This window comes from Engraulis encrasicolus, chromosome 13 (assembly GCF_034702125.1).
Source record: "Engraulis encrasicolus isolate BLACKSEA-1 chromosome 13, IST_EnEncr_1.0, whole genome shotgun sequence".
Lineage (NCBI taxonomy): Eukaryota > Metazoa > Chordata > Actinopteri > Clupeiformes > Engraulidae > Engraulis > Engraulis encrasicolus.
In genome coordinates this window covers 53,714,545-53,729,467 of record NC_085869.1, presented here as the reverse complement: position 1 = coordinate 53,729,467, position 14,923 = coordinate 53,714,545, and the positions used below count along the sequence as shown (strand labels likewise).

The 14,923-nt window shown below is 40.6% G+C and overlaps 2 protein-coding genes across 2 annotated transcripts; one reads left to right on the top strand and one right to left on the bottom strand.

The window, feature by feature from the left end:
- Nucleotides 1-1,462: 1,462 nt before the first annotated feature.
- Nucleotides 1,463-7,681, top strand: parp9 (poly(ADP-ribose) polymerase family member 9). The gene is made up of 8 exons (XM_063212969.1): nt 1,463-2,352; nt 3,623-3,850; nt 3,988-4,215; nt 4,506-4,578; nt 5,413-5,964; nt 6,422-6,540; nt 6,788-6,944; nt 7,216-7,681. Exons 1-8 carry the CDS (start codon nt 1,471-1,473, stop codon nt 7,494-7,496), a joined length of 2,520 nt encoding a protein of 839 aa, XP_063069039.1. The 5' UTR covers nt 1,463-1,470; the 3' UTR covers nt 7,497-7,681.
- A 2,646-nt stretch (nt 7,682-10,327) lies between these two features.
- faima (Fas apoptotic inhibitory molecule a) lies at nt 10,328-14,923 on the bottom strand. Its single transcript, XM_063214713.1, has 5 exons — nt 14,752-14,923; nt 14,149-14,314; nt 13,713-13,941; nt 12,522-12,571; nt 10,328-11,972 (listed from the first exon to the last, which is right to left on the bottom strand). Exons 2-5 carry the CDS (start codon nt 14,260-14,262, stop codon nt 11,823-11,825), a joined length of 543 nt encoding a protein of 180 aa, XP_063070783.1. The 5' UTR covers nt 14,263-14,314; nt 14,752-14,923; the 3' UTR covers nt 10,328-11,822.

Here is a 14,923-nt window from a genome sequence, read left to right as displayed (position 1 = left end):
GAAAGACAAAATATAGCCTACTACTACAACAAAAAACCCCGTAATGGGATCACTCACTGTATCAACACATTGCAATTCCAAGTCAATAATTCTGTGAGATCAGCTACCATTTTGAAGCAGCATTCATTGTGAAACCATTCTGCATGATGTTGTGAACAATTCATAAACAATGGGTAGAAATAAGAGGAAATAACCAAAACATGCCCCAAATTTCAGTTCAATCTTTGCAGTCTGATATAGTATCCATTATCCCTCCATTCTCGGCCAGTTCTAGTCAATCTGGTGAGCGGCCTAGGCCTGCCCGCCCTCTTTCCTTTTTTTGTATTTAGAAATTGGCATCTGTAAACATAGCATTGTAGGCCTACATCTGATTGAGCACATCTGATCTAGTACCTACAGGTACACTCATACTGAGTCTATATAGGTCTACTTAGTGTACAGTATAATGAATATTCATTGTTCATGTGAATTGTAAAGATTTATGTTGGTTGAAGTTCTGATTTTGTGGCACTTTTTGGTATTACTGGCGCCCTCAAGACATAGGCCTATTCTGCTCTAGGCGACTGCCCCGTCTGCCTACGCCGCTGGCTCTGGCACCATTCCTTGCATGTATGTTTCGTCATGAGGGCAGAGCCTGGCTACATTGGTTTTCGTAGGGTTACGGAGTGATACTCGATCGGGTGCCTAACCGGTAAAAAAGTTCAGTCAGATTACTTTTTTTTGCTTTAATCCCTGCATTGATCAAATTATGAAGTTAAACATGTATTGCTCTACGAATAGCGAATATGTCACCATCTCTCATTGAACTCCATTGATTTTCATTGTGTTGCTTTCCATGATTACAATGACCCTAAACATACACCTAAGGCCAAAGTCGATTTTCTGGAGAGGTGAGAGTGATTCAGTGATTAAGTATGACACCCAATCTGCGTATTTGAAGTGTTTTGAAGTGACTTATCTGCTCATTTTCACATTATGTTCCATAGGCAACAAAACTTTTGTCTTGTGAAAATCTGCCCTGTCTGTGTTCAATAAAGGGTCAATCTGTCTTTGGTGCATGAAATTTATTTTTGTGCATGCATTTTCATTCGGGAGGGTTGTAGCTTTCATATCAGTGACTTCTGAAGCCAAGTGATTAATTGAAAGTCAGGTTATTAGCTGTTATTCCAAACAGATGGATAGGCGACAACTCTTTTGGAGGCGAGTGTATTGTTGTGTTTGTTGCTGACTTGGGTTTAGGCATGATTCCACTGAGGTTGGGTTTTAGGGAAAGGTTTTTGGGTGGAAGTGGTGGAACCTTTGGGCTGCGGAACCACTGAGCCTTAATAAAAAAAAAATTGTTTTTGTTTTTTTAAGCCTTTGTGGTTGTGGTACCATTGGGCTGTAGGAACGTAGACACATTCTGTAACACCCAAATATTAATGAAGTGTTGTGTGCCCCCCAACCCCCCTCTCTTAGCTGCTTTTCACCATGGACATTGTGCTACAAGGGACAGAGGTCGACATCGTGGGACAATGTGAACAAGCCCTGGTGAAAGCAGTTACTAGTAAATTTGGCTGCACTCCAATATTGCACGGAATCAATAATGCCAACAGGTGGGATACGACCTCTGCTAAAAAGCCCAAAGTCACCCCTGAAGAAAGATGGGTCATCACTCTTCCCTCGGGCCTCAAGATCTCTGTGTGGAAAGATGACCTCACAACACACAGAGTGGATGCAGTGGTGAATGCTGCTAATGAGGATCTCCAACATGCAGGGGGGCTTGCCGCTGTCCTTGTCAAAGCTGGGGGCCCAATTATTCAGCAAGAGAGTGACAGGATCACAAAATACAATGGAAAGGTGTGGACAGGGCAAGCTGTGGTCACATCGGCTGGAAAACTGCCATGCAAGAATGTTATCCATGCTGTAGGTCCTTATGTGCGCAGGGGTGCGGACCACAGGGAAATTGATGGAGCTTCAAAATACTTGGATGAAGCTATCGACAGCATCCTGAAGATAGCAGAGAGCGAAAATCTGAAGTCAGTTGCCATTCCAGCCATTAGCTCTGGCCTTTTTAATTTCCCCCTGGACCGGTGTGCCACCATCATTGTAAAGAGACTGAAGAAGTACAGTGAACACGGAAGAAATGCCATCAGGGAAATCCATCTGGTAAACAATGATGAGCGTTCCGTGTCTGAGATGACCAGAGCCTGCAAGCAGGTCTTTGTGACCTCTAACTCAAGTTATAGGCCTACCCAGCCCAACTCATACTCAGGAGCAGCTGCTGCGATGCCAGCAAAACCTTCACCTACATCCCCTGTGATGAACAAGGTGACTCTGCATGTCACCAAAGGACACATTGAAAAGCAACACGTAAGTACCGGTAGTTTATATGTAAGATTAATTTGATTTCCATTTATTCCAGTGCATTGTATTGTTAACTTCCTCTCAAACATTTGAACTACTACTCCTGTAATAGATGTGCATATCCTTTGTTATGACTGAGCAATTGCATTTGTATGTAGGTCATTTTACACGAAATCAGACACTTTGGGGCCCGACCGGCATCAACTTCGTGATACAACTTAGTTTGCCTTTTTAGTGGCAAGGCAGAACCCCTGAACTGAATTTGCAGTGGTTTTATGTTGTTTGAAAGCTTTTTTTCTGGCTCTACAAAACACACAAACAAAATTAAATATAAAAACTATGTAAAAGTAGTTAGAAATGTCATGAACAACACCTGAAATGTCACTGTCTCTTGAGTCATTTATGAGATAATGTGACGCAATGGTTGAAATGAGCTCTACAGTATTAGCACAAGTTAGACAGTACCCCACCTGACATGAGTCAACTATATCTAATTTCCCCCTACTACTATTCATGACATTGCGGCATAGCTCAAGATGTTGGCTATATAATATATTATATATATATATGTATTAGGGATGGCACAAACCGCACCGAAAACCGAAACCGTACAATTCACACACATACCGAACCGAACCGTGCAATCCGTGGCAAACCGCAATTCATGTACTGCCCAACAAAATCATCACTTTGTACCTGCAGTTATATAAATATTGTTTAATATTCCCAGTACACCATTTATCATGAACTAAAAAAAAGAACCGTAGAGAACCGAAAACCGTGACCTTGACACCGTGATATGAACCGAACCGTGAATTTTGTGAACCGTACCACCCCTAATATGTATGTATTCTTCAATTGTTAACATGTTCATTACAATCAATTCATACCCTGATAACTATTGTTTCATGTTTGTGTACATTGTGTTTGTGATTGTGTAATTTTAAGTGCTTGTATAATTTGATTGTGTGATTTTTAGTGCTTCAAGCTTTCAAACAACATCCAAGCCAACACTTTGTGACTTCAAATGACTGACATAATCAAGGATAAACGTGTAGTATCCTACACTCTTAATTAAGACTGTCTTAATCTGTTTATGTCTTAATATTAAGCTCAGTGCTGCCAGATTCACACAACTGCAGTTCTGGGGTTCTACCTCGCCACTGAAACTAGGCACACTGAGTTGTATTCAAATCCGTGTTGGTCGAGCCTCAAAGTATCTGATTTAACATGAAATGACCCATGTCTCCATTCAACCCCCTCTTGTTCTGGTTAGACTACTGCCATTGTTAACACTACAAATCCTAGATTGGATTTGTCTGTCGGCGCAGTAAGCAAGGCCATCTCGAGAGAGGCTGGAAATAAACTTCAGTCTGAAGCTACCTCCACCCATGGGTTCAACAACTACGGTGACGTAGTTAAAACGAAGGGATGGAACCTTCATGCAAATTTCGTCTATCACGTAATCTGCCAACACAAATCGCAGTCCAGCAGTGCAACACAGGTATTGCATTTGATTCTAATGCTTTTTTTTTCTCTAATTTATGGCTGAACTCTTGCAAATGCACTGTATGATTATCAATATTGTCCCTTGATATTATTCATCATTATTCATTACTAGCTGGCAACTTGTCGATTTAGTCCCTACAGATGCTTAATAGCGTTGTTTCAAAGTGCTTGTCCAAAGCGGAGAAAGACCAATGTTCATCCATTGCCTTTCCTGCTATTGGGAGTGGTGATTTGGGGTTCACTGCGAGTGAGGTGGCTCATATCATGACTACAGCTGTAAGAGCCTTCTCCACTGCATACAAGGGAGGCCCTATGGATGTGTATTTTGTGATATACCCCTCAGAGGATGCCACATTTCAGGTATGAACTGCACACTTTGCACTGAAAACATGTTCATAACAAAGTGGCCAAAGCAAACACGAATCCTAGCCAAACATTTTGCTTACAATGTCCTTTAGCTGCTCATGCCAAGGTATTTGACATTTTGATTTCACCTCATCACGTTGAGTCATGTGTGCATCCTGATTGTTTTTCCCTGAATCTTTTAAACTGAGTTTTCAGCCTGAATGTACACATGTAATGTCATTTATCATTACATTATATTTATTTATCATTATTTCCACTGTACATAATCAAATTTTGTATTGTAGGCTTTCATGAAAGAATATGCAGCTTTGCAACCATCACCTTCTCACTCAAGTGCTTTCTTTACCCCCCGCAATGGTATGTAACCCAGAGCAAACTGCTGAAAAATATTGATGTCAAAATTACTCCACCCTTTGACAATAATGCTGCAGACTATTGTAGACTATTGTGTGTATATTGTGTTCTCAAAATCTAGTATTGTTTTAATTCAATAATTTGAAGTAGGGTTTTAAAAAATGTAGGTCTTTGAGGTTGTTTTTTTGGGGGGGGGGGTTCATATAGAACGTCTAGAAAATCTCATGGGGGGGAAAAAGTTGAAGTTGTTTAACTCCTTAGCGAAATTAAACCTTAAATTCTAAAGTCTGAACTCCCAGCTGTTCACTTTTTTTAGGAGTACAGTTGATAAATGGTAGTGTAACAGCAGCAGCAGTTTTGTAGGCCACTATTTTATATAATAATTAGGGATGCACTGATACCACTTTTTTGAAAACCAATACAAGTACGAGTACATTAATGTGTGTACTTGCCGATACCGAGTACCGATACCGATACCCTTTGCCACCAAAATACAATGAAAATAAATGCATGGCCTTGTTTTTTTCCACCTGTGATATTTGTATTGTCCATTTCCATGTAGATTTAAATGTTATTAAATGTATGAGGTGGCACTTTTTTCCCATGCTGCTTTCAAGTCCACAGAATGTGACAAGATTTTGCATTGTTTTGTGTAATAGCAGTATCGTTCCTGGTATCGGCAAGTGCTTGACGAGTACGAGTACGAGTACGAGTATAATGAGCAGTATCGGCAGCCGATACCGATACCAGTATCCGTGCATCCCTAATAATCAGTTTGAAATTGGATAAAGTGTAGGCCTTCAAGGTATATCTTCTGTTTGCTCTTCATTCTTATAGAACCTCCAGCTTATGAAGAAAAGGGCAACCAAGGACCACGCATTGAGCTCCGCAGTTCAAGTGAAGCGGTTCGGTGTGCTGCCACAAAATGGGTCCATGACATCCTGGACATACAGAGAATGCGAAAAACTACTCACAGCATCAGAAATAATCACATCCAGCACTTTGGCCATAAGGAACACAACAACCTGCTGTCCCTTCAGGCGAAATTCAGTGTAGGGCTGAAGGTGTGCTACACTGCTGACGACCCAGCCAGCATCATTGTCAGAGGGTCACCACCAGATGTCACGGCAACCGTGCTGGAAGTGGAGGCCATGTGTTGTGAGATACAGGAGGTCTATGCGAAGGCCGCGGAGGAAACCATGCTGTACTCCGTTGTGCGCTGGGTTTGCAAGGATTTCCCAGAGATGCAAAGCCCAGAGATTAATGCCACCCTGGAGAGGGCTTATCTTGCTGGAAAAGATGTGGTGCACATCAATTCTGACATTAGTGTTGACTTCCTATTTATGGAGATGCAGTCCCAGGAAAAGAAATGCAAAATGGAAAGAGAATGTAAGTTTATAATGATGTAAAATAATATTAAAGGTGCAGGATGGTGGCCAGAGTAGGTACTGTTACTATGCTGCTCATTAAAACTGCTGCCTATTGCCAAATTTGATCTTTTCATGAATAATTACAAAGTAGTAAACTAATATTTATCAGTATTACCAAACTATAGTAAGTTTTTCCGCTGAAAATGTATATTTCTGGGAATTCAAAATGGCGGACCATGGAGAAAATTGTGCATGAATGGAAAGTGTCATTTTTCTGGTCATAATGAATACTTGGAATTTGAAGGTTGTGGTAAGTATTCATGAAAAGGCAACATTTGGTCAGCAATCAGCATGAATTCTGGAATTACACTACAAAAAGTATTACACAGTGCACCTTTAAGTCATTGTCATATTTCAGTAGCCACCAATCATAACTTTTTTTAATGGTCTTACCTATCTAATCTTTTATTTGAAAGGCCTTTTCAAGCTCTACAGACCTGCTCAAGGATTACCTGAAAAGTCCTATTTTGAACGAAAGCTTGAACAAAAAATGGACACAGGGAAAATTAAAGACACTGGACTCCGTGCTGTGTGTGTAAGTGTAAAATACACAAAATGCAAAATACCACACAAAATGGTCTAATGTACACTATGTAGAACTCCTGACAGTTGCCAGCTTATACACAAGTTAAGATTTCAAATGGTGTACTGTCTATGCAACATATTAATATATATTTTCATAGTGCAAGTGCATACCATTGACTATGGGGTGGTTTCATGTAATGGTGGCTGCCAATCCAAATGGTATGAAACTAATGAAATGTGGTGTTGGTTCGTGTCAGGTTGAAAGAGTGGAGAACAAGGCCCTGGAACAGCTGTTTGAGTTGAACAAGAAAGGCATCACAAAGGACCCAATGACCCTCTACCAGCGTGTGCCAGCACAGTTCTGCCGGTTCATCAGCTGGATAGGCTTTCAGAGGGAGTATTCCCCCCCTGATGGTAAATATGCCATCTTGATCATTTAAGATGGCGTTGGCTTACACATGCTGTTTGAGTATTACTCATGAAGTTGGACGATGTGCCCATACTTGATTTTCCAGTTTGGCACTGTGTGCCTGAGTGCAGTGTCGTCTGTTAAACAATGCCTGATTTACTGTTCTGGTACATCTCAATGTGTATGTTATTACAATAGTATTTGGTTGACTGATGTACTACGGTATGTAGATTCACTTTTTAAAAACATGTTCAATTTCTATTCTGCTGCCCTCAGAGCAAAGGTTTGGACAGGGAATCTACTTCACAGAGAGTGTCAAATCAGCTATGCCTCTGTGGAAGGGAATGGAGGAAGAGGAGTACGTCTACATTGTTGAGGCTGAAGTTCTTACCGGCAAGGACACCGTAGGATCAACAGGTCTCATCGTTCCTCCATCCAAGCAACAGCAAGACCCCCTGATACGTTACGACAGTGTAAAAGGAGGTACAGACATCCATGTGATTTTCAATGGCCAGCAAGCTGTGCCACGTTTCATTTACACTCTAAAAAGAATGTAAGAATCTTTACAGAATGTACTGTGAGAGGAATAAGAGCTTTCTTTTTGGGTTGGTTAAATCAGTGACCTGCTTGAGAAGTGCAAGGAAAATGTATAGTCAGATGCCAAATGAAGACTAATACTCAACAGTGATTGTTTCTCTGATGTTAATTTTGCCATATGATGAATACTGTGGGTGGAAGAGCAAATATACAGTCCCAGGAAAAAGTTTGTACACCCTTTGAAATTTCTTACATTTCTGTCAAAATGTATCATAAAACATAGTCTGATCTTCCCGGAAATCTCAAGAAGGAACAATCAGAGTCTGCTTTAATTAATTCCACCCAAACATTTACATGTTTTCATATTTTAATTGGCCATAAGATGTAAACATTCACAGGACAGCAAGGCATAAGTAAGTACACCCTTGCATTCAATAGGTTTTAACCCTAAGTTAGTCGCAATAACCTCAACCAGATGTTTCCTGTAGTTGCAGATCAGATTAACAAAACAATCTGGATGCATCTTGTCTCCCTCTTCTTTAGAGAACTGCCGCTCATCAGCAAGGTTTGTGGGATGTCTGGAGTGCATAGCTTTCTTGACTTCATGCCATATAATCTCAATTGTTTTTTGTCAGGGCTTTGACTAGGCTATTTCAGAATGTGTATTTCATTATTATGAAGCCATTCTAAAGTCGATTTGCTTCTAAAGTATGGGTTGTTGTCACATTTCAGGACCCATACTCTTGTGTGCTTCAACTGTGTGACAGACTTCCTCACGTTTTTTTCTGTAAAATATCACAATAAACTTGAGTTCATTGTTCCACTGATAATAGCAAACTGTCAAGGGACTGAGACAGCAAGGTAGCCGCATATAATGATGCTCCCGCCACCATACTCAGAAGAGGAGATGTAACCAAGAATAGCTAAAAATGGGATTCATTCTGACAATCTAAAATTAATGGGGTTTCTGTCCAAAAAAATATTGCTGCACCTAAGAGGTTTGCGAAAAAGCATTTATATGCTTCATAGAATTACTGCAAAATATTCTGTAGACCAACGTTGAAACCAAAGTTGAATTCTTCAGGGGAACACACAATGTCATGTTTGGAGGAGAACTGGAGAACCACACCTTCACCAAAACATCATCTCCACCTTTGAGTATGGTGGCGGGAGCATCATTATATGCGGCTACCTTGCTGCCTCAGGCCCTTTTCAGTTTGCTATTATCAGTGGAACAATGAACTCAGAAGTTTATCAAGATATTTTACAGAAAAAAGTGCTGTAGTCTGTCACACAGTTGAAGCACACAAGAGGATGGGTGCTGAAATGTGACAACAACCCATACTTTAGAAGCAAATCGACTTTAGAATGGCTTCATAATAATGAAATACACATTCTGGAATCGCCCAGTCAAAGCCCTGACAAAAAACAATTGAGATTATATGGCATGAAGTCAAGAAAGCTATGCACTCCAAACATCCCACAAACCTTGCTGACGAGAGGCAGTTTTTTAAGGAAGAGGGAGACCAGATGCATCCAGATTGTTTTGTTAATCTGATCTGCAACTACAGGAAACATCTGGTTGAGGTTATTGCGACTAACTTAGGGTTAAAACCTATTGAATGCAAGGGTGTACTTACTTATGCCTTGCTGTCCTGTGAATGTTTACATCTTATGGCCAATGAAAATATGAAAACTTGTAAATGTTTGGGTTGAATTAGTTAAAGCAGACTCTGGTTGTTCCTTCTTGTGATTTCCGGGAAGATCAGACCATGTTTTATGACCAATTTTGACAGAAAGGTAAGAAATTTCAAAGGGTGTACAAACTTTTTCTTGGGACTGTAAATGTATGAATGACACTTAAGTCAGACTTTTCTTTTTCACATAATAGATCAGACGAGATCAATGTGTATGAAAGTATGCAATGTGGAGTAGATAAGACTTAATATAAAATTGTTATATTTTTTAACATAATCAGTTTGTTGTAAGGTGAACATAATCAGTTGTGTTAGTCAGGGTATTGGTGTTGCCATGGAAAATATTGTTCTTACAGTTATTTTGTAAAGTGCTGATTTTGTGTTGATTTTTCTTAGGAGCTTCAAGGCTTATTTGTTCATTTTCAAACAAGATTATACTTTTCTGTTGATTCAAGGGCCTGAAGTATACTTTCTCAGGTACACTTAATAAAACATCTTATTGAATATAATTTTGAAATATTGTTTCTTTTCCTCTGCTTCAGCTATGCTGGTGCTACTGCCTTATGCCTCAAGACCATTCGAGAGTGAAAGGGAATGCAGAGCACTGCGCTGCCCTACAATATCAGAACGCAGTATCTTGAAAATGGTCGAAAATGGGTTTAGACCGGAAATTGGCTTTAAAATACCTTCTTTTTCTTGTGTTAAAATTTTTTGGCCCAACTTGGTCCCGTTTCGGAAAAAAACGCAAAAAACTGATTATACTGTGCTTTTTGGTTTTAGGAGGTTACGTCGTACTAGCCAAGAACGCAGTATAATGCGAATTATACTGCACTTCTCCATTGACACCGTGGTTTTGGTGTAGACAGTAATACCACAACAGAACGCAGTATAATGATTTTTCAGCTAAAAAGTAATGAGAATGTTGGGTTTTTTTTGCTTTTCTTGTTTGCGTAAATTTTCACCATAAAAAAGTATTATATGGAAGTGTCATCACCACTTTACCTCCAACACAGTCGCGTGGACAGAAAGGAAACTTTAAAGCCTTTTTTCTCAGTTTGCCATTTTGAATTATACTGCGTTCTGAAATTGTAGAGCACTGCTGCTAAAATGACTAGCCCAACATGAATCTGTTATACTCAATCCAAACTGAAAGAAACAGTCAACGATTTTATTATACATTTACGGTCATACAATATTATAGCACATCTTTGTAACAAATATCACATGATATTAAATCATAAAACATATAAGGATACAAATATAAAAGAAACTTAACATGGCCTCATTACCCAACAGCACTACACCTGGTAGTCAATTGCCAGCCACAACATACAATGTTAAGAAATACATTATGAATATTGAACAGGTCACAGTAAAATGAGAAAAGTTGGCTGGTTACTTTATAAGTTGTGTTTAATGCCGTAGGCACAAGCATGGTGCCTGTGACTGGGCGCACAGTGACATGTAGCCTATTCCAACTGTTGGTCCAAGAAACAAGTGACCATGATTTCCTTGGTGAAAAACGGAAAATCGTCCAGTAACTAAAATATACAGTCATGATGATGCTCTGAGAAGCCCTAAGCCTGGTCTACAGGGTTCAATCGTATTGGCTTTAAGAAGTTATTATGGTTCAACTTATTGTGGCCATAAACCCAAGTATTTTGTGAGGGTACAACAGACTGGTTTTATAGCTGCACTTTGATTCAGTGTGTGTGTGTGTGTGTGTGTGCGTGCGTGCACGCTGTGGTTCATTGGAATGTCACATTTAGGAAAAGAAACCGTTATTGTCAAACAAAATACAAAAAAACACCCAGTACTTCATAAGACACAATGCCAGCATCCGTTGAGAAAGAATTGAAACATTTAAAATCTTGAAAAAAAAAACCATGTTGTCCACCAACACAATTACAGATTGTTTCTTATGTACAGTACACTGCCACATGGTACAGTATAACCACAGGAGATAAAGTTGCAACACTGGCACTCTGGAGTTTGGACTGACTGTAGATATCCTTTAGCCTGATTGTCGAAACGTAATAAAAACAAAACATAAACCATTGACAGTGAAGTGCACTTCCCTAATCGTGACTTTTAAAGTTGTTGCTGTCGTTATTGCCTTAATCTCTCTTCTCACACCAATAGAGATGGCTCTTTTATACAACGCTGCCTCAAAAGAAATGTTTATCCACTTTCTAGTTGACCTCAGAGCATTGTAAATTGTGGTTTAATGCTGGTGATTGAAGCCTGCGCACTATACGCCACAACTACATTCCCAGTCTCAGGTTATTTGGTGGAGTGCCTGGTTAAAAATGTGTTGGTAGTCAATTGCCTCTTTTCCACCGCAGGTTTTCTGGTGGGCCTACAGCTCATCATAGTGAAACTCGCCTGCCACTTTTTGCTTTTCTATTGGGCACGACACAGCTGAATCGAAGAGCAAACAATGGCGACCAAGACGCGCTGTGTCGAGCTGTAGGCCTACCAGAAAACCTACAGTGGAAAAGAGGCAAATGTTGCTTGTAGGTTGTAAGGCTTAGCTTTGTCATCCGCAGCCAAATGCATCTCGCTCATTTATGGCCTATTTGTGGGGATCGGGGAGGGGGAAGAGGAAGGTAAAGACCCGAGAAATGAGACGCAGCCTTGGGGCTACTCCTACTCTGTGCACTCGGCCACCTCCGTGCCGTCCACCAGCAGCGTGTGGATGATGCCGTCTCTTCTCTTGCCGCTGCTCACCGCCTTGATGCAGCAGTCGTGGTCTACCAGATTGAAATGTGTCTCCGTACCGTCCTCCACAAACTCGCCCTATGGGACAAGAGAAGACACCCCGAGAGAGATCAGCTTAAATTATAAATATACTATTATGTCTGTGTTTTGTACTGTACGATGACTTCATACACCAATCTATGTAGAGGGTTGAAAGATCTGAGGCAGGGTGTGAGAAGTGAGACAATAGGGTACGTTTTATACTTCTGGTACTAAGCGGTGGCCATAATAACTTTTGATTATTTTCATAATTTCATTCAGTAAGGATTATTTCCCTTCACATATGGTATGTGGAATGTGCCTTGCATGTAGTTTAAGAAATGAATTGGAAAGAGGCGATAGACTTGATTTTTACAGCACAGGTCATGAAGGATCATAGATGGATTAATAGATGATCATAAAAGCTGTCATTTATGACGTTCCAGTATGGAGGACAGTATTGCTTTAAGTTCTACTCATATATCAAGGACATGGAAGATTGTCCTTATGCAAATACTCATACCGGTACCATGTTCTATGGTTAAGTGTACACCATATGGAGGAGGCAGCCTTCGGTTTGTACTGTATTAAGAATAAACTGATACTCACAGCTGTTTCCATCATTTGTCCATTACACCAGATGTCCATGGTGTCTTTCTCTATAAAGAGGTTAAAAAAAAGGGTTTTACATTCAAGACTTTACATTAAGGTAGCAACACATCAAATGTACTGCTTCCATTTGTTTTGTGATGGTTGGGGAGAATTGCAGTACCTTAACTGTCATGCATTGCATGAAATAAGCATATACATGTATGCAAACGGACATTATTGCAGATACATTTTGGCGAAATTCTCATTGGACAAAAAAACAAAAAAAAAACATCTGCAGGGGATTTCTTCCCATTTTAATTTGATCAAAGTCACGGGATATTGAGTGTTTAACTGAGTTGTTTCATCAAATGATAAAGTTATGCAAGAAGAAAGAAAAAAAAAAGTCTGACGTTTTATCATCCAAACATGACCAAAATGATGACTTTATTACCATTTTACTAGAAAGATCTCATACAATCTAGGCACATATGAGTCATTGCATAGACAAATGAATACGTGAAAAACCATAACTGGGAAGATTCCAGACATCAACCTGTCATCCCATTTGTATTTTCCCTCCAGTTCTGGCCTGATGTTGGGAAACACCATGAACACTGAGGGTGGATAAGTAGACCTGGACTCACCCCCTCCTCACATAACAGTAAAGTAAGTAACAGCACATGACAACCTGGCTTAGTTTCCACAGGTCTTCCAGGAGCCACTATGGTGTGACAGGTCAGTGTGTCACGGTGCTTGCCAAGTGCTGACAACATTACAGGTGGTGTGACCTAAGCTGCTTAACAGATCACGGATCTTGCCAACTTACTGACCGGCCAAATGCTTGAACGCATGACAGGACACGCTGCTGTGGATCAACCCTCTGCCACCTTGCAGAGGAAATGCTTTCCATTTCAAATGATCAGCCTCAAATGAACAGCTCCTAAATACAACTAACCTGCATCCCATCATTCTGCAGCTTTCTATGTTTGTGTGCACAATAGAAGTTACCTGTACATCCCCATCGCCTGTCACTTGCATCTGTTAACATGTGTTTATGTTCTGCTGTGTAAATCTATTTGAAAACAACGATGTCTGGACATAAATATAATTGCCACACTTTTTGCATTGCCATTCTTTCTATTAAACTCTTTGACTGAAAGAGATTGGCAATGTAAAATCCAAAGTGTGAGGTGAAAGATGTGGCCTCACCCAAGACAACCCTGTAGTCCATGCCATCCAGGTTGAGGAGCCAGGTGCTGGTCACCTTGGAGCGGTTCTCCATGTACTTCTTCAGGCTCTTGCCATTGATCTCCAGCGTGTACTCGTAGGCAAAGCCGCTCACCGCATCAATGTTTATGGTGGCCTTCGTGTCAGAGTTTCCCACAGAAAACGTCTCCTTTCCAACCAGTTTGAACATCCAGTCCCTTCGCAGAATTTCCTGTTAAAACACAACATGGTTTGGCTGATGTACTGACTCCAGCTGCAGTCTGGACACAATTTGTTGCATCCATAGAACTAGATGTAAATGTACCAATGCAGCACTACTGACAACCCAGTGAGTCACTCTGATAACATAACAGTCTGTACTCTGATTATAACTCAAATGAAGCATCATTCTCATGAGATTGACACAGTGCACGGTTACCTTTCCATCAATGGAGATGATCCTTTTTCCCGTTGTGGTGCCATGTTCAAACTCAATCCTGTGGACCCCATCACTGAGAGCAACCTCCCACACACCCACCAGGTCGTTCGACATCCTAGTCTGATGTGGAACCACACCAGTCAGTGTATCTACAACACACTAATTCCTGTGGAGCACAATACAAGTGGCAAATTCAGTATTCTTCATCGTTTTGCAAAAGCGATACTAGAATCTACGTTTTCATGTAGCGACGTGGTTGCGGCTTATCTTTCCAAACGTCCACCACCCGGCTACTAGAGCAAAAGCAAGCTGATTAAGCTGTCGCTGCCATCTGATTTTCGCGTCGTGGGGAAAGGGGCGCAGTAATTAACCATCACAATAACAACAGTCTGATTTGTGATAGCAGGCCAACCTGAATTAACACTGGAGAACGCTATCACGTCGACAGCTAATTATACCAACTGTGTTCTTTGCTTGTTTGACCTTAAACATCCGATTATTGACACCATGTTTCTTAAAGGTTGGACAGGGCAGCTCCTCCGCCTATGCTAGCCTCGACACAGTGTAAGCATCCACAGCAAGCTGGACACTAGCATTACCTACCCGTGCTTTATCAGGAATCAGACGATGACGTTAATGACGTCGTTGTCCTGTCTGGGAGAATACGTTTTCACCTCTTAGAATAAAAGCTTAACGAGCAAAACACGTTTGAGCCAGGCGATTACACAGATTGATCTCTTGATGATGAACAGCCAAATCCAAAACAACAACTGAT

What these genes read in the sequence shown, in the direction of transcription:
- parp9 (XM_063212969.1), top strand. Translation starts at nt 1,471, where the DNA reads ATGGACATTGTGCTACAAGGGACAGAGGTCGACATCGTGGGACAATGT. An exon ending in CTGGACTCCGTGCTGTGTGT is followed by an intron (nt 6,541 to 6,787) that starts GTAAGTGTAAAA and finishes GGTTCGTGTCAG; the next exon opens with GTTGAAAGAGTGGAGAACAA. An exon ending in GGAGTATTCCCCCCCTGATG is followed by an intron (nt 6,945 to 7,215) that starts GTAAATATGCCA and finishes TGCTGCCCTCAG; the next exon opens with AGCAAAGGTTTGGACAGGGA.
- faima (XM_063214713.1), bottom strand. Translation starts at nt 14,262, where the DNA reads ATGTCGAACGACCTGGTGGGTGTGTGGGAGGTTGCTCTCAGTGATGGG. An exon ending in GGACTACAGGGTTGTCTTGG is followed by an intron (nt 12,572 to 13,712) that starts GTGAGGCCACAT and finishes ACCTCTTTATAG; the next exon opens with AGAAAGACACCATGGACATC. An exon ending in GACAAATGATGGAAACAGCT is followed by an intron (nt 11,973 to 12,521) that starts GTGAGTATCAGT and finishes CTTGTCCCATAG; the next exon opens with GGCGAGTTTGTGGAGGACGG.